The 11,893-nt window shown below is 51.6% G+C and overlaps 1 protein-coding gene across 1 annotated transcript in view; it reads right to left on the minus strand.

Annotated features, from left to right (window-relative positions):
* The window catches only part of TEAD1 (TEA domain transcription factor 1), a 157,467-nt gene that overhangs the window by 8,093 nt on the left and 137,481 nt on the right, over nucleotides 1–11,893 (minus strand). The window contains exons 9-10 of the mRNA XM_018554803.1: nucleotides 11,569–11,693; nucleotides 2,495–2,668 (exon numbers count right to left, since the gene is read on the minus strand). Of these exons, the coding sequence (XP_018410305.1) occupies nucleotides 2,495–2,668; nucleotides 11,569–11,693 (299 nt within the window). The remainder of the gene's footprint in view (nucleotides 1–2,494; nucleotides 2,669–11,568; nucleotides 11,694–11,893) is intronic.

Below are 11,893 nucleotides of genomic sequence, written 5' to 3' on the forward strand. Positions count from 1 at the left end.
GGAACGGGCTCCTCGTCTACACGAAGCCTCCCACATAAGCAGCACTACATCAAAGGATCTCAATAGGTTTCCTCTGATTACAAGAGGCGGCGCTTTGCAGGAGCATCCTGTCTGCAATTCAAATTCCTCCAAAACAAAGAATGGATGTTGTGTTTGTAGAGGTCGTCCCACCGATCCCAGCCCGTCCCTTCATTTATAGACGGCTGAATAAATGATACTGTTTTTTTATTCATCGCCGCGCAATTCCAAGAGGAGGCTTTGCATAAAAACTAATAATTTAACATGTTACAGACTCGGGGGGAGCATAGGGAGTGCGAAGGTGGGGAGCGACCCCGGACCCACGCATCAGTCTAGTACCGATACTATAGATCAACCAGTCTCAATCAAGACTGCCCGGAGCCCTATGTCGTCAGAGCCAACACGAGACAAGTACAGCCTGACCTCTAACCTCTCAGATTGGTCGCCAATTACGCCGATTATCTTTTTAGCAATCTGTAAGACGGGCAATTCTCCTACTGACCACCAGTGTAATGGAGGGGTGCTCTTCACCGACCACCAGTGTAATGGAGGGGTGCTCTTCACCGACCACCAGTGTAATGGAGGGGTGCTCTTCACCGACCACCAGTGTAATGGAGGGGTGCTCTTCACCGACCACCAGTGTAATGGAGGGGTGCTCTTCACCGAACAGACGGAGTACAATAGTGATCTGGGAGCTGCAGATATAACAATTTTTTAGCCGCGGTTCCCCAGGACCTGAAACTCATTTCAAGGGTTCCTCCATGGTGGATCAGAGAGGCTGCACAGGTCTCCCATCACTGCAGAGTAGAAAGTCCCCAACAGGGGGCATCACACACCAGGGCATCACACTGTCATCACTCTACAAGTCTCAGCAGGATTTAATGAGAAATAGAAAACGATTGTTTTCCTTCTGACAAAAATAGCGCAAAGCCAAAGTCAGTCGATTCCAGAACCGGCCGCGGATTTCACAGGCAATGCCGGCAGTTAAAGGGAACTTGCCAGGACGACCCCTAAAATTACCATTTGGAATGTTCTGATTGGATTGTCATTAATTCAGCATGCCTGAGCCACACAGACCGCGAATGTCTCCTCCGTGTGCTGCAGATGGAGGCTGGGGACAGAGTGATGCAATGCTTGGCAGGAGTGCTAATTGCTCACATCAGATTTTTGACCTACATGGCCCAGAGCTCCAGAGGCTGACTCTCATCATCAGATTTTAAAGCGGAACTCCGTCCTTCCCCTCGTCTTCTATCTGACCTCCGTCCTTCCCTTCATTCTTCTATCTGACCTCCGTTCTTCCCTTCAGTCTTCTATCTGACCTCCATCCTTCCCTTCATTTTTCTGTCTGACCTCCGTCCTTCCCTTCAGTCTTCTATCTGACCTCCGTCCTTCCCTTCATTCTTCTATCTGACCTCCGTTCTTCCCTTCAGTCTTCTATCTGACCTCCATCCTTCCCTTCATTTTTCTGTCTGACCTCCGTCCTTCCCTTCAGTCTTCTATCTGACCTCCGTCCTTCCCTTCAGTCTTCTATCTGACCTCCGGCCTTATCTTCAGTCTTGCACAGTTGCTCCTCTCCTCTTCCTCCGATGTCACTGTACACCGGGAGCTTCTCACAATGTGCAATAGAAGCTGCAGCAAGTCAGATAGAGGCCCGCCTCATTTCCTGGCTGGAGGATGTCCAGCATCATCTAGTCCTCTCCTTCCCAGCCTGGTTGTCCCCATCCATCCCTTCATTTAGTGCATTTCAGTTCTTTCAGTCATGGAGGCTCAGCATCGCATATGGGCATTGCCTAGGGCGGTGCATGCAAATACAGGCTGCCTAGGAACGCCCACTCCTCCAGACCGACATCCACCCATCAAGGTATTTTGTGATTTGCATAACTCCTCCCAAGAGCCCGCCCACTGCTTGCTCTTGAGAGGAGTACTAAGGCAAGGTGCTGCGATGACTTTAAACCATCAACAGCTACTGGAAACTGTGTTTTTCTACCATGTAGAGTGTACCCCAGGGGTGGGCAACGCCGGCCCTCCAGCTGTAGTGAAACTACAAGTCACATGAGGCACTGCAAGACTGACAGCTACAGGCCTGGCTCCCAGAGGCATGCTGGGATTTGTAGTGAAATCACACCTGGAGGGCCCGGAGTTTCCCCACCCGTGGTGCCACTCAAAATTTCAAGCAGCTTCAGCAGTAGGAAGCTCAGACCCGTCCCTCTTTCCTGCATCTCACTATTGGTCCGGTGAAGCCAGCCATCATTAATTAGTATGGGCCAATCGTGAGGCGCAGGAAGTGGGCGGGGCCCTTAATTGCATCATGTGACGCATGCTTTCGCAATATTACACAAATGGCATCCTGCAACCACCAAGTATAACCAGTCCCTCCACCTCCGGAGCCGCACGGAACTCCATCGACACTCACCGTAACCAGTTCTGTGCAGTAAGTATACAGATGATGATGATGAGGAGGAGAAGAGTCACTCACCCAAAACTTCACTAAGAAGAAGGCATTCTGGGGCCCCTTCCCAAACAGCTCCTTCAGGCCCCCTTTCTTCTCGGGGAACTTGTCGTAAATTTGGCGGATGTCTACGGCCTCGAGCAGGGGGTCGCTGTACGAGTGGTTGGCTTGTCCGATGTGCACAAAGAGGTGTTTGTTGTACTGCAATAGAAGAGGACACGCGTCACATGACAGAGATCACAGCCATCGGACATCTTCAGACCCCCCTCCTCCCCCAGAGCTATACACCCTCCACCCTGCCTATTCATGTCACATCACCCAATCACTTCCCTCTCTGGTGTCAAGGAGCTTACAATCCAAGGTCCCCATCTCACACGCTTAGACATGTGCGCACACACATACTGGGGCCAAGTTAGACGGGAGCCAATCGGGCTACCAGCATGTGCTTGGCATTGTGGGAGGAATCCGGAGTCCCCAGAGAATGAAGCACAAGGAGAATATGCAAACTCCACGCGTTTCTGCCTTACTCGGCCAGCTTAACCAGCTATGACTAAGGCTGAAACGCGTCAGCAGCAGTTCTTCGCACAGATGCATGTGGAATAAAGTTTGAATTGCTTTGGAAGATCATCGCGTGCTGGCTCTGCAGTTTTTGAGCCCGTCGCTCCAGAAGAGAGCCATCCGTGTGGATTGCGGGGGCGTATGATAGGGGTAAGCTGTGCGCTTTGCGTTCTTTGTTCTGGGCAGAGATCTGACCCTGGGACCCCAGTGCTGCAAGGCAGAAGTGCTAACCGCTATGCCAGACAGGAGAGGATGAAACAGCCCTTCGTATCAGCCCTGGCACCATTATATAATATAAATGTTCTATGCAAGCCACGTTCACTCTGTGGCCCCGTGATGCGGCAATCTGGGGGGAGTCTTGTGTGTGTACACATCCCCCTTCCCCCTGCTTCTCCCAGAGCTACAAATCAACTTCCATTCCTTGCGATGTTTCATGTAACGCAGTCTAAGGCCGTACCTAAAGGGAAGCAGCTTTTCTCATTACACCACAACAAGTCAGATGCCGGTACTGAACGCAGAGCCCCCTGTACAGTACATAAGGCGAGCGCCAGTTACTGGGAAGTCACCCAGTGGGCATGGATTTCACTTCTAAGAACTGGAGGTTCCCTTGTAGTCTCATGTGCCTTCTATAAATCCCAGCGTTTGAAACCATTGGTGGACGATCATGTGATCAAAGTGCTTAGGCGTTTGGTCAGGTGACCTGCTGCTGTGGAATCCCGACACATTGTATTCTTTGCTGCACTGCGGCAGCTCGATCTGCAGCTCCGCGTCCTCTGTATCGCCACAAACAATGTGACTGGAGCCCGGGGATCGGCAACGCCTCGTGTGACTTGTAGTTCAACAGCTAGCGGGCCGGAGTTCCCACCCCTGCTGAAGCCTGTACCAGTTTATAATCAGCCAACTCCATTCCAAGAGCATCCACACAAAGTGTAATGGCCCCTTTTCCTTAGAAAGCAGCTACAGCCGGAGTAGGAAAGCCCGTTCCCTGCCAGCATGCTGCAGAGGAGGACCCTTGCTCTCAGTGAGGAAGCAGTGGTCTGGCTGCGGAGGTCTGAGACAACCCCTGCTGAGTCAATGCCGAAGCTCTCCAATCAGCAGAGAGCATGATCTATACTTGACTGCAGAGCTATATGCATGACTCACCAGGGGGAGCGTTAGACCTCTGCAGAGAGGCCGCTGCTTCCACAAAGGAGAAGGTGGTCCTCTGCCAGGGGATTGGCTTTTCTACTCTGTTGGCTGCTTTCTGAAGAAAACAAAAGGGGCTGCAAAGTTAAAGGAGAACTATGAGATGAGTGATTTCCACTCACCTCATAGTTCTAGCCGACCTGTGACAATGAGACTGTCACAGGTCGGCTCAGTAGATCGGGAGGTGAGCGAACACATACCGGCGTTCGCTCACTTCTCGATCCTGTCACGGCTCTCTGCCGTGACAGGGGGAGGGGCTGGATTCCCCGCTCCGATCTGCCAGCGCTGACTGGCGGACCGGGGAGGGGGCGGGTACAGCTGGCTCTGCCTCTAGATAGGCAGAGCCAGCTGTCACTCACGCAGCTGGGCGGATCCTGTCGTCTAAGTCGGGATCCGCTCCGGCTGCGGCGTCTCAGTATACCGCGAGCTGTAGCTCCCTATATACTGAGCCTAGGGTGACGGGAGGACGCTAGTTTGTGTCCTCCTGTTACCCTAAGGAGAACTATGGGGAAAAGCCTTAACTCCATTGTTCTCCTTTAAATACTTTGTTATGATGAACCTGCAATGTATTTATCCTGAAGGTTCAGAGCTGATTTCTGATTGGCTGCAGGGGGGTTCGTACACCATCACGGCTCTGCCATGAAGAAGTCAATACCGGTCTATGGTCCCGGGTCTGTTATGCTGAAAGCAACCATCGGATCCTCCATTTTACGGTTCCGTGCAGCAATCTTCAGATCTTTATCACTTCCTGTTCTATTGATGGCAGTCAGCAGTTGTATCCCCGACGCATCACGTCAGACCCGCGGCCGCCATTCTCTGTCTTTATTGACAGATTCTCTTTTCAGTTATTTATATCCTTTGTCCTTGAATGGGACTCCGGCTCTGCTATGTGCAGAACATTCCATTCTATCCTGACAGCAGCTCTGAGCCGCCCCCCCCGCCCCGGGACAATGGGAGTACTCCCTCCTGCTGGAGGAGGAGGGAAAGGCATGGCTGAAGAGCACAGAAGGAAGCCAGGAAGTGAGAAAGTCTTAAAGGACAAAGCAACAGGTTCACTTTACCGCCCACCTCTGCGGCGACACATCCCTTCCAATCACCTTCCCACCAATAGAATATAAGACTCTGTCTCTACCCCATGTGACAGCACTGAGCCAATCAGCAAGTAACATGCTCCTTCATACCTGGAAGTATTCTAGGACATTCTTCTCTCTGTGTTTAAAGGGGGGTCTCGTGGGATTGATGGGATGTCGTCAGCGGATGATGACATCACTCGCATCTGGCCATGGCCGAGGTATTTTTTTGGCAAATTCTTTGAAATCATCAAGTTTGAAGCCCTCATAATTAGAAGAACTGAAATCTAATAAATGAAAGGGGCGGGGCCAGGGATAGTCAGGCTGATGATGCTGGATGTCCTCCAGTCAGGAAATTAGGCCGGCCTCTATATGACTTGCTGCAGCTTCCAATGCACATTATGAGAAGCTCCCAGTGTGCAGTGACATCAGAGGAAGAGGAGCCGGTACAACTGTGCAAGACTGAAGGGAAGGACGGAGGTCAGAGAGAAGACTGAAGGGAAGGCCGGAGGTCAGATAGAAGACTGAAGGGAAGGCCGGAGGTCAGATAGCAGACTGAAGGGAAGGACGGAGGTCAGATTTAAGGGAATAACTCTCGGTCTGTGTTGACCCGGATATCACAGGGCTGATGTGATGAAGTCAGACTCTTTCATGAATAGGTTCTATGATGAGCCATCTCAGTTCCCGTACACCCCCCCGCCCCCACCCCCACCCCGGGGTATACAAACAAACAAAGGAATCCAGAAGAAATCCTCGTCATTTATGGATTAGTTGCTGCACCATACAGTGTGAAATACATTAGAGAAACCAAAACGAGCCGTTTCCACAGCTTCCCCACCTCCAGCACTCAAGTTACACGGCCAGAAAATCAATTTGACTTAGTTAACGTGATCCCTCATTAGGAAATCCTAGACTTCCTCTTATCGAGGCCTCGACTGAGCTCGTATTAGCTGATTAACAAAACATCACAATGAGAATTGTGCACATTTTACAGAGTGTGACACACACGGACACACACACAGACAGACGCAAGGGGATGTTTTTTTTATTTTCCCTTTAAAAATGTTAGCTGGAGTTCATCTAAATCTACTCGTCCATCCAACACTACCCTCTCCCTGGGGGACTATGCTGCTGTCTAAAGGTGCCCATACACTGCTCGATTCTCGTACGAGAATCGGGCGAAATCCCGAGATCGTAGGAGAATCTACTGTACAGTCGCACGTCTTTTGTCGAACCAGCATGCTTGAAAACCCGCCGAGAATCGTACGATTGTCGGCGGGTTTTTCTAGCCTTCTCGTCCGATAGCTGCGGAACGGGCCGGTGTGCGCACGCGCACACTGCCCGTTCTGCATTGCGGTCATCGGAAGCCCGCCCCTCAGCGGGGCGGGCTTTCGATGATCGCAAGTACGATCTGCCCGTCCAAGGTGGGCAGATCGTACGATCTTTCAATAAGCATACGACCATCGCAAGACAAAAGTCTTGCGATGGTCGTAAGGTGTATGGGCACCTTAATGGTGGCTACTCTGCTTCTCCATAAAGTGGAGGTGTGAGCGTTTTCCCCCTAGGACAGGAAGTGTGTTCACGGGTCAAAGTAAAAGAAAAAAAGCCTTACAATAGAAAAACGAACGCAGCCGCCACATACAAGGACTGGTAGGGCTGCTACAGTGTATGGCCACCTTAACAATGTCGCAATGTGATCACAGGGGGGAGGGGAGACTGAGGAAATGCTTCCTCCTGCCAGCAGCAGACTGATCACTGGGGGAGGGGAGACTGAGGAAATGCTTCCTCCTGCCTGCAGCAGACTGATCACTGGGGGAGGGGAGACTGAGGAAATGCTTCCTCCTGCCTGCAGCAGACTGATCACTGGGGGAGGGGAGACTGAGGAAATGCTTCCTCCTGCCAGCAGCAGACTGATCACTGGGGGGAGGGGAGACTGTGGAAATGCTTTCTCCTGCCAGCAGCAGACTGATGACATCATATCAGCCTAGAAGCAATCACTGGCCAGGAATTTTACATGAATACAGTTGCTGGGTATGGTGACATGCCAGGAATCTCGCCATGCAATAAAGAAACTGAAAGGTTCACGCTGGTAAAAGATATTTCCTTGAGAACAGAGTGCTGATGTATGGAGAGTAGAGATCACTGGAGGATGGCTGACCCTTTAAAATGACAGGAGTCAGAATGTTTCCTCAGCGGCTGAGCATCACAAAGTAAATAGGAGTGCGGAGTACAAAGTAAACAGTTTTCTCCCCGTGCAGGTTTAAGAAATGTTCCCCGTCGTGCCGACTCACAGAGATGCTTCTGCCCTGAAGATAGTTACATGTGTATTATGTAGGGATGCACCCATACCGATACTAGTACTTGGGCGAGTACTCGTTCTTGCCCAAAAGCTCCGATACCTTTCCACGACACCGAAACTTCCGGTCAGAGGGAGATTTCCTCTGACCGGCAGTGCCGCGAGGAAACATGGAGCTGGGAATGTGGCTCCATGCTATTTGGACAGCTCGGCGCTGATTGGCCGGGAACCCGGCTTCCCAGCCAATCAGTGTCGATCCGTGCAAACAAATCTTATATGGCGACACGACCCCCCACCCTGCAGACAAATCATTCCCCTCACATCGATCCTCAGCAGCCGTCATTACCGTACCAGTCCCTCGGCCAGCTGCGCGGACACCGCTCTCCGGGATCTGCCCACGTCTCCTGTGTGCACAGCGCCCGCGTGATTGGCCCTCAGCCTGCTACTGCGCATGCACAGGATTTCTGGAGAGCGCTGGGCAGTCTGCGCGTGCGCACTAGCAGGCTGAGGGCCGATCACGCGGGCGCTGTGCACACAGGAGACGTGGGCAGATCCGAGAGAGCTTGGAGAGCGGTGTCTGCCCAGCTGGCCGAGGGACTGGTACGGTAATGAACGCTGCCGAGGATCGATGTGAGGGGAATGAGGTGCCAGTAGGGTGGGGGGTCGTGTCACCATATTGTCAGATCTGTTGGCCGGCCTTGATACCAATTGGCTTCCCGGCCGAACAGCATCCAAACAGAATGGAGTCCGTTTCCCAAGCAATCAAGAAGCCTTCCTGGCTTCCTGTTTTCCCTGGGAAGATGGCTCTATGCTAGCGTAAGTGCCGGTATCGACGAGTACCGAAATATAAGTATCGGTACCGAAAAAAACCAGTATCAGTGCATCCCTAATATTAGCAATTTCACAATGTCTCATCGTTAATAATCAATAACTCTGAACAGTTTTTAGGTGGAGACACCAGATAGGACCTCCCGGGCTCCCCATTGCAAGGTAAACTATGGATTCCGTTCTATAAGTCGGGTCTTTTCTTTTCTTGGGGCTGTGTAAAAACAGAAGGCGCTCCGAGGTTTCCACCTATCAAGACACACCGGAGGGGTGAACTAATAATACCGCCCCTGCCCCCCCGAGCTCACTGAGGCATGAACCAGCTTAATAAATATAAGATTCCAGGATGAGACACAACAGAGCTGTGACCCTGACAGACAAGGAAAGTAAAGAGTGTCAGATATCCCGGCCTTGCATGTGACTAATCCCACCTCTCTCAAAATAGCTGTGCATGAGTGCAGGCCATTTAAAATAGTTGTTATAAAAAGGCAGACTTGTCCTACTATGGCCCTACGGGGGTCCACAGCCTCATGCCCCGGCCTCTGTCTAAAGGAATAACGAGAGCTCGTCTTACACGCCGGCTGCCAAGGATGACCGGGATTGCTGTGCCGAGAGGAATGCGGCCAAGGGTGGCACCCGGAGGGTTAAACCCAAATGGCACTCGTGGGATCCCAGGAGTGAAAAGTCGTTACCTGTCGAATGGCAAATGGGTCCTCTGCACAACCTCGGGAAATGCTACTGAAAGCTCTGTAGAGGGGCTATTATGAGGCGTACCCCCCCCCCCGTCACCCTGCACAGTATAGACATCTCGCACTGGAAATGATGTATAATGTACGGTTCAAAGGGAACCTGTCACCACTGGCATATGGAACCCGAGTCTGCTGACTTTTTTTTAGGCTTAGGACCCCCGGAATGTAATTCTAACCCAGGCTTGTCAATGACACAGTCACATTTGGTGTCTCTTAGATGCTAAACACTAAATTATTTATAGTTTGGTAGACAGGGAAAGAGCGTTGTCACTCTTTAACAGGAAGTACCTGAAGAAGGACCTCCATGGCAGGAATATTCCTGGTGAGACAGCCGTGGAGGTCCTTCTTCAGGCATGGAAAGTAAATTGAGGTTTCAGTGATTGAGTTTACAGACACTCTAACCAGTCCGCTTTGACTGCTCCCCTCTATCCCTACAGGTCCTCTTTAATGCCTTGGTTCTCAATTGTTGGGTCACGACCTCGTTTTCAGTGGGTCGCTGCGTGCCTTCAACTTTTCTACGCGAGAGGCTTCTCAGCCTAGCGCAGCACTGTCAGTTCTCGTGCCCAGCAGCCATTGAAAATATGCTGCCCTGCGCCGTGTGTCAGCTTGGAGGTGGGCATGAGCTATGGCCATGAGGAAGCTCCATCCATACATGCATTGCTTGTACAGCTCCCTCGCATGTCCTGTAGTGGTGCCGGGACCGGAGAGACGTCACATTCTGGCTCCAGGCACCTCTGCAGGGCCCGCGAGGATTCCCCAGTCAGTGGGGAATCCAGCCCCTCCCCTGTCACAGCAGAGAGCCGTGACAGGATCGATAAGTGAGCGAACGTCGGTATGTGTTCGCTCACCTCCCGATCTACTGAGCCGACCTGTGACAGTCTCATTGTCACAGGTCGGCTAGAACTATGAGGTGAGAATTCTGGTGCAGGAGTTGCGTTGCATTGCCATTCATCACCACCTCCCGCCCACAGTTCAATCGCCCGCACCAGAATGTGCGCTACCGCAATGCCGTGGCGGCTTGTGTCGCAAATGAATGACCAAGGACAGATGTGGGTCCTGAGGTTACACAGGTTGGGAGCCACTTGCTTTAATGTCTGTTTCACACAGCAACCGACCCCCCGATGCACCTTTCACCGTCTATCCAGAACCGGTAGCTAGAATGTGGCACATTAGGCGGTTTTGCTGCAGAAAGCGCCATTCCTTGCGTGAAGGAGAGACGTGGAAAGGACTCCGGGGCCCCCAGACAGTGAAATGACAAGCTTATAAAATGTAATGGAGAAGAGGCCGCTGTGACAAGAAGAGACGTGTCAGCAGAAGACGGTCAGGACTCCCAGGAATGCTCCTGGAATGAGACATTCTATATGCCATCTACACTGACATACCTAAACACAGCTCTTAGATCACACTGCAGCTGCCGGCTGAGCCTGCCAAAGAGACAGGTGCCCGCTCGCTGCCTTCCCCGCACTGGAATCCCAATTCCCAGAACAGGGGAAACGGACAAATACCCCCCAACAGAGGACAGAGCCATCACACAGGTATACCATGAGATACTAAAGGACAGCTCCGGGCAAAACTGCTGTAGGGAAGCCTAGGGACAGGAGCCTGGTGGATTCCTGTTCATTGTGGTGCCATCGCCCAGATTTTCCAACACCCTGCATCTGGAGGAAGCTCAGCAAGGAGCCAGGACTCCCCAAATGCCCCCAGATTAGGGCCAGGACTCCCCAAATGCCCCCAGATTAGGGCCAGGACTCCCCAAATGCCCCCAGATTAGGGCCAGGACTCCCCAAATGCCCCCAGATTAGGGCCAGGACTCAAAGCCCCCTGGTTTGGGCCCAGGACCCCCCAAATGCCCCCGATTAGGGCCAGGACTCCCCAAATTCTGCAAGCCATGAATATGAATTACTCATCTATCGCTCTAACAGTTGAATGGCAGAGTAAGCAGTACTCGGCACTGGTGTAGAGGAGGAGGGAAGGTTGCCGATATATCTGCAATGTAAGCAGACATGTCCTCTTTTCTACGAGGGGGTTGTTCTGAGATCATGGGAGTCTTGGGTGTTCCCACATCAACAAAGTGTTTTTAATGCCCTTAATTTCCCTCAGTAGAAAAAATCACAGCTGCAGTCACTTAATCTCGACTCACAAGAGCCTGTTGACACACTGTAGAGAAAGGGATATTGGGAGATGTAGTTCTGGGGACATACCTATATCAATAGTAAAAGACACAAGTCAGCTGATGTTGTCACAGGTAGAAACAAAGCGGTTTCTGTCTATATGAACAGGGCAAAATAAACAGAAAATGCTGTGACATGCTCAAGAGGGGCAGTGGGATGTTTTGGGGGTACGCATGGGCAATGCCCGGCTATACAAAGTATCACACTATATATATATATAGTTATTGCATGGCAGAAATGTACTTACGGCGTCTGGGTCCCGCTGCTGTTCTAGAAACGCTGAGAACTCTACCAATCGGAGTTTGGCTGTGCCTATGGACCGGCCTTGCCACGCCGGGACTGTGGAGGCAGGCGGTGCTGAAGTTTCAAAACCTGCAATGTAAACAGATACGTCAGCAATTAAAGGGGGTCACACTGTCCCTATGGTGGTCACTTGCACTAAGCTTCTCAGGGAATGTTCTACAGCAATGTGCCCACAATTGTATCCCTTCTTTGGTCATTGCGTATGCAGGGCAAAGCGACAGGATCTCTTGAGAATAATCCACCTCCACTTCTTCGCTCACGTGCCACAG

The sequence above is a fragment of the Nanorana parkeri genome, unplaced genomic scaffold (genome assembly GCF_000935625.1).
Source record: "Nanorana parkeri isolate BGI_ZX_2015 unplaced genomic scaffold, ASM93562v1 scaffold10, whole genome shotgun sequence".
Lineage (NCBI taxonomy): Eukaryota > Metazoa > Chordata > Amphibia > Anura > Dicroglossidae > Nanorana > Nanorana parkeri.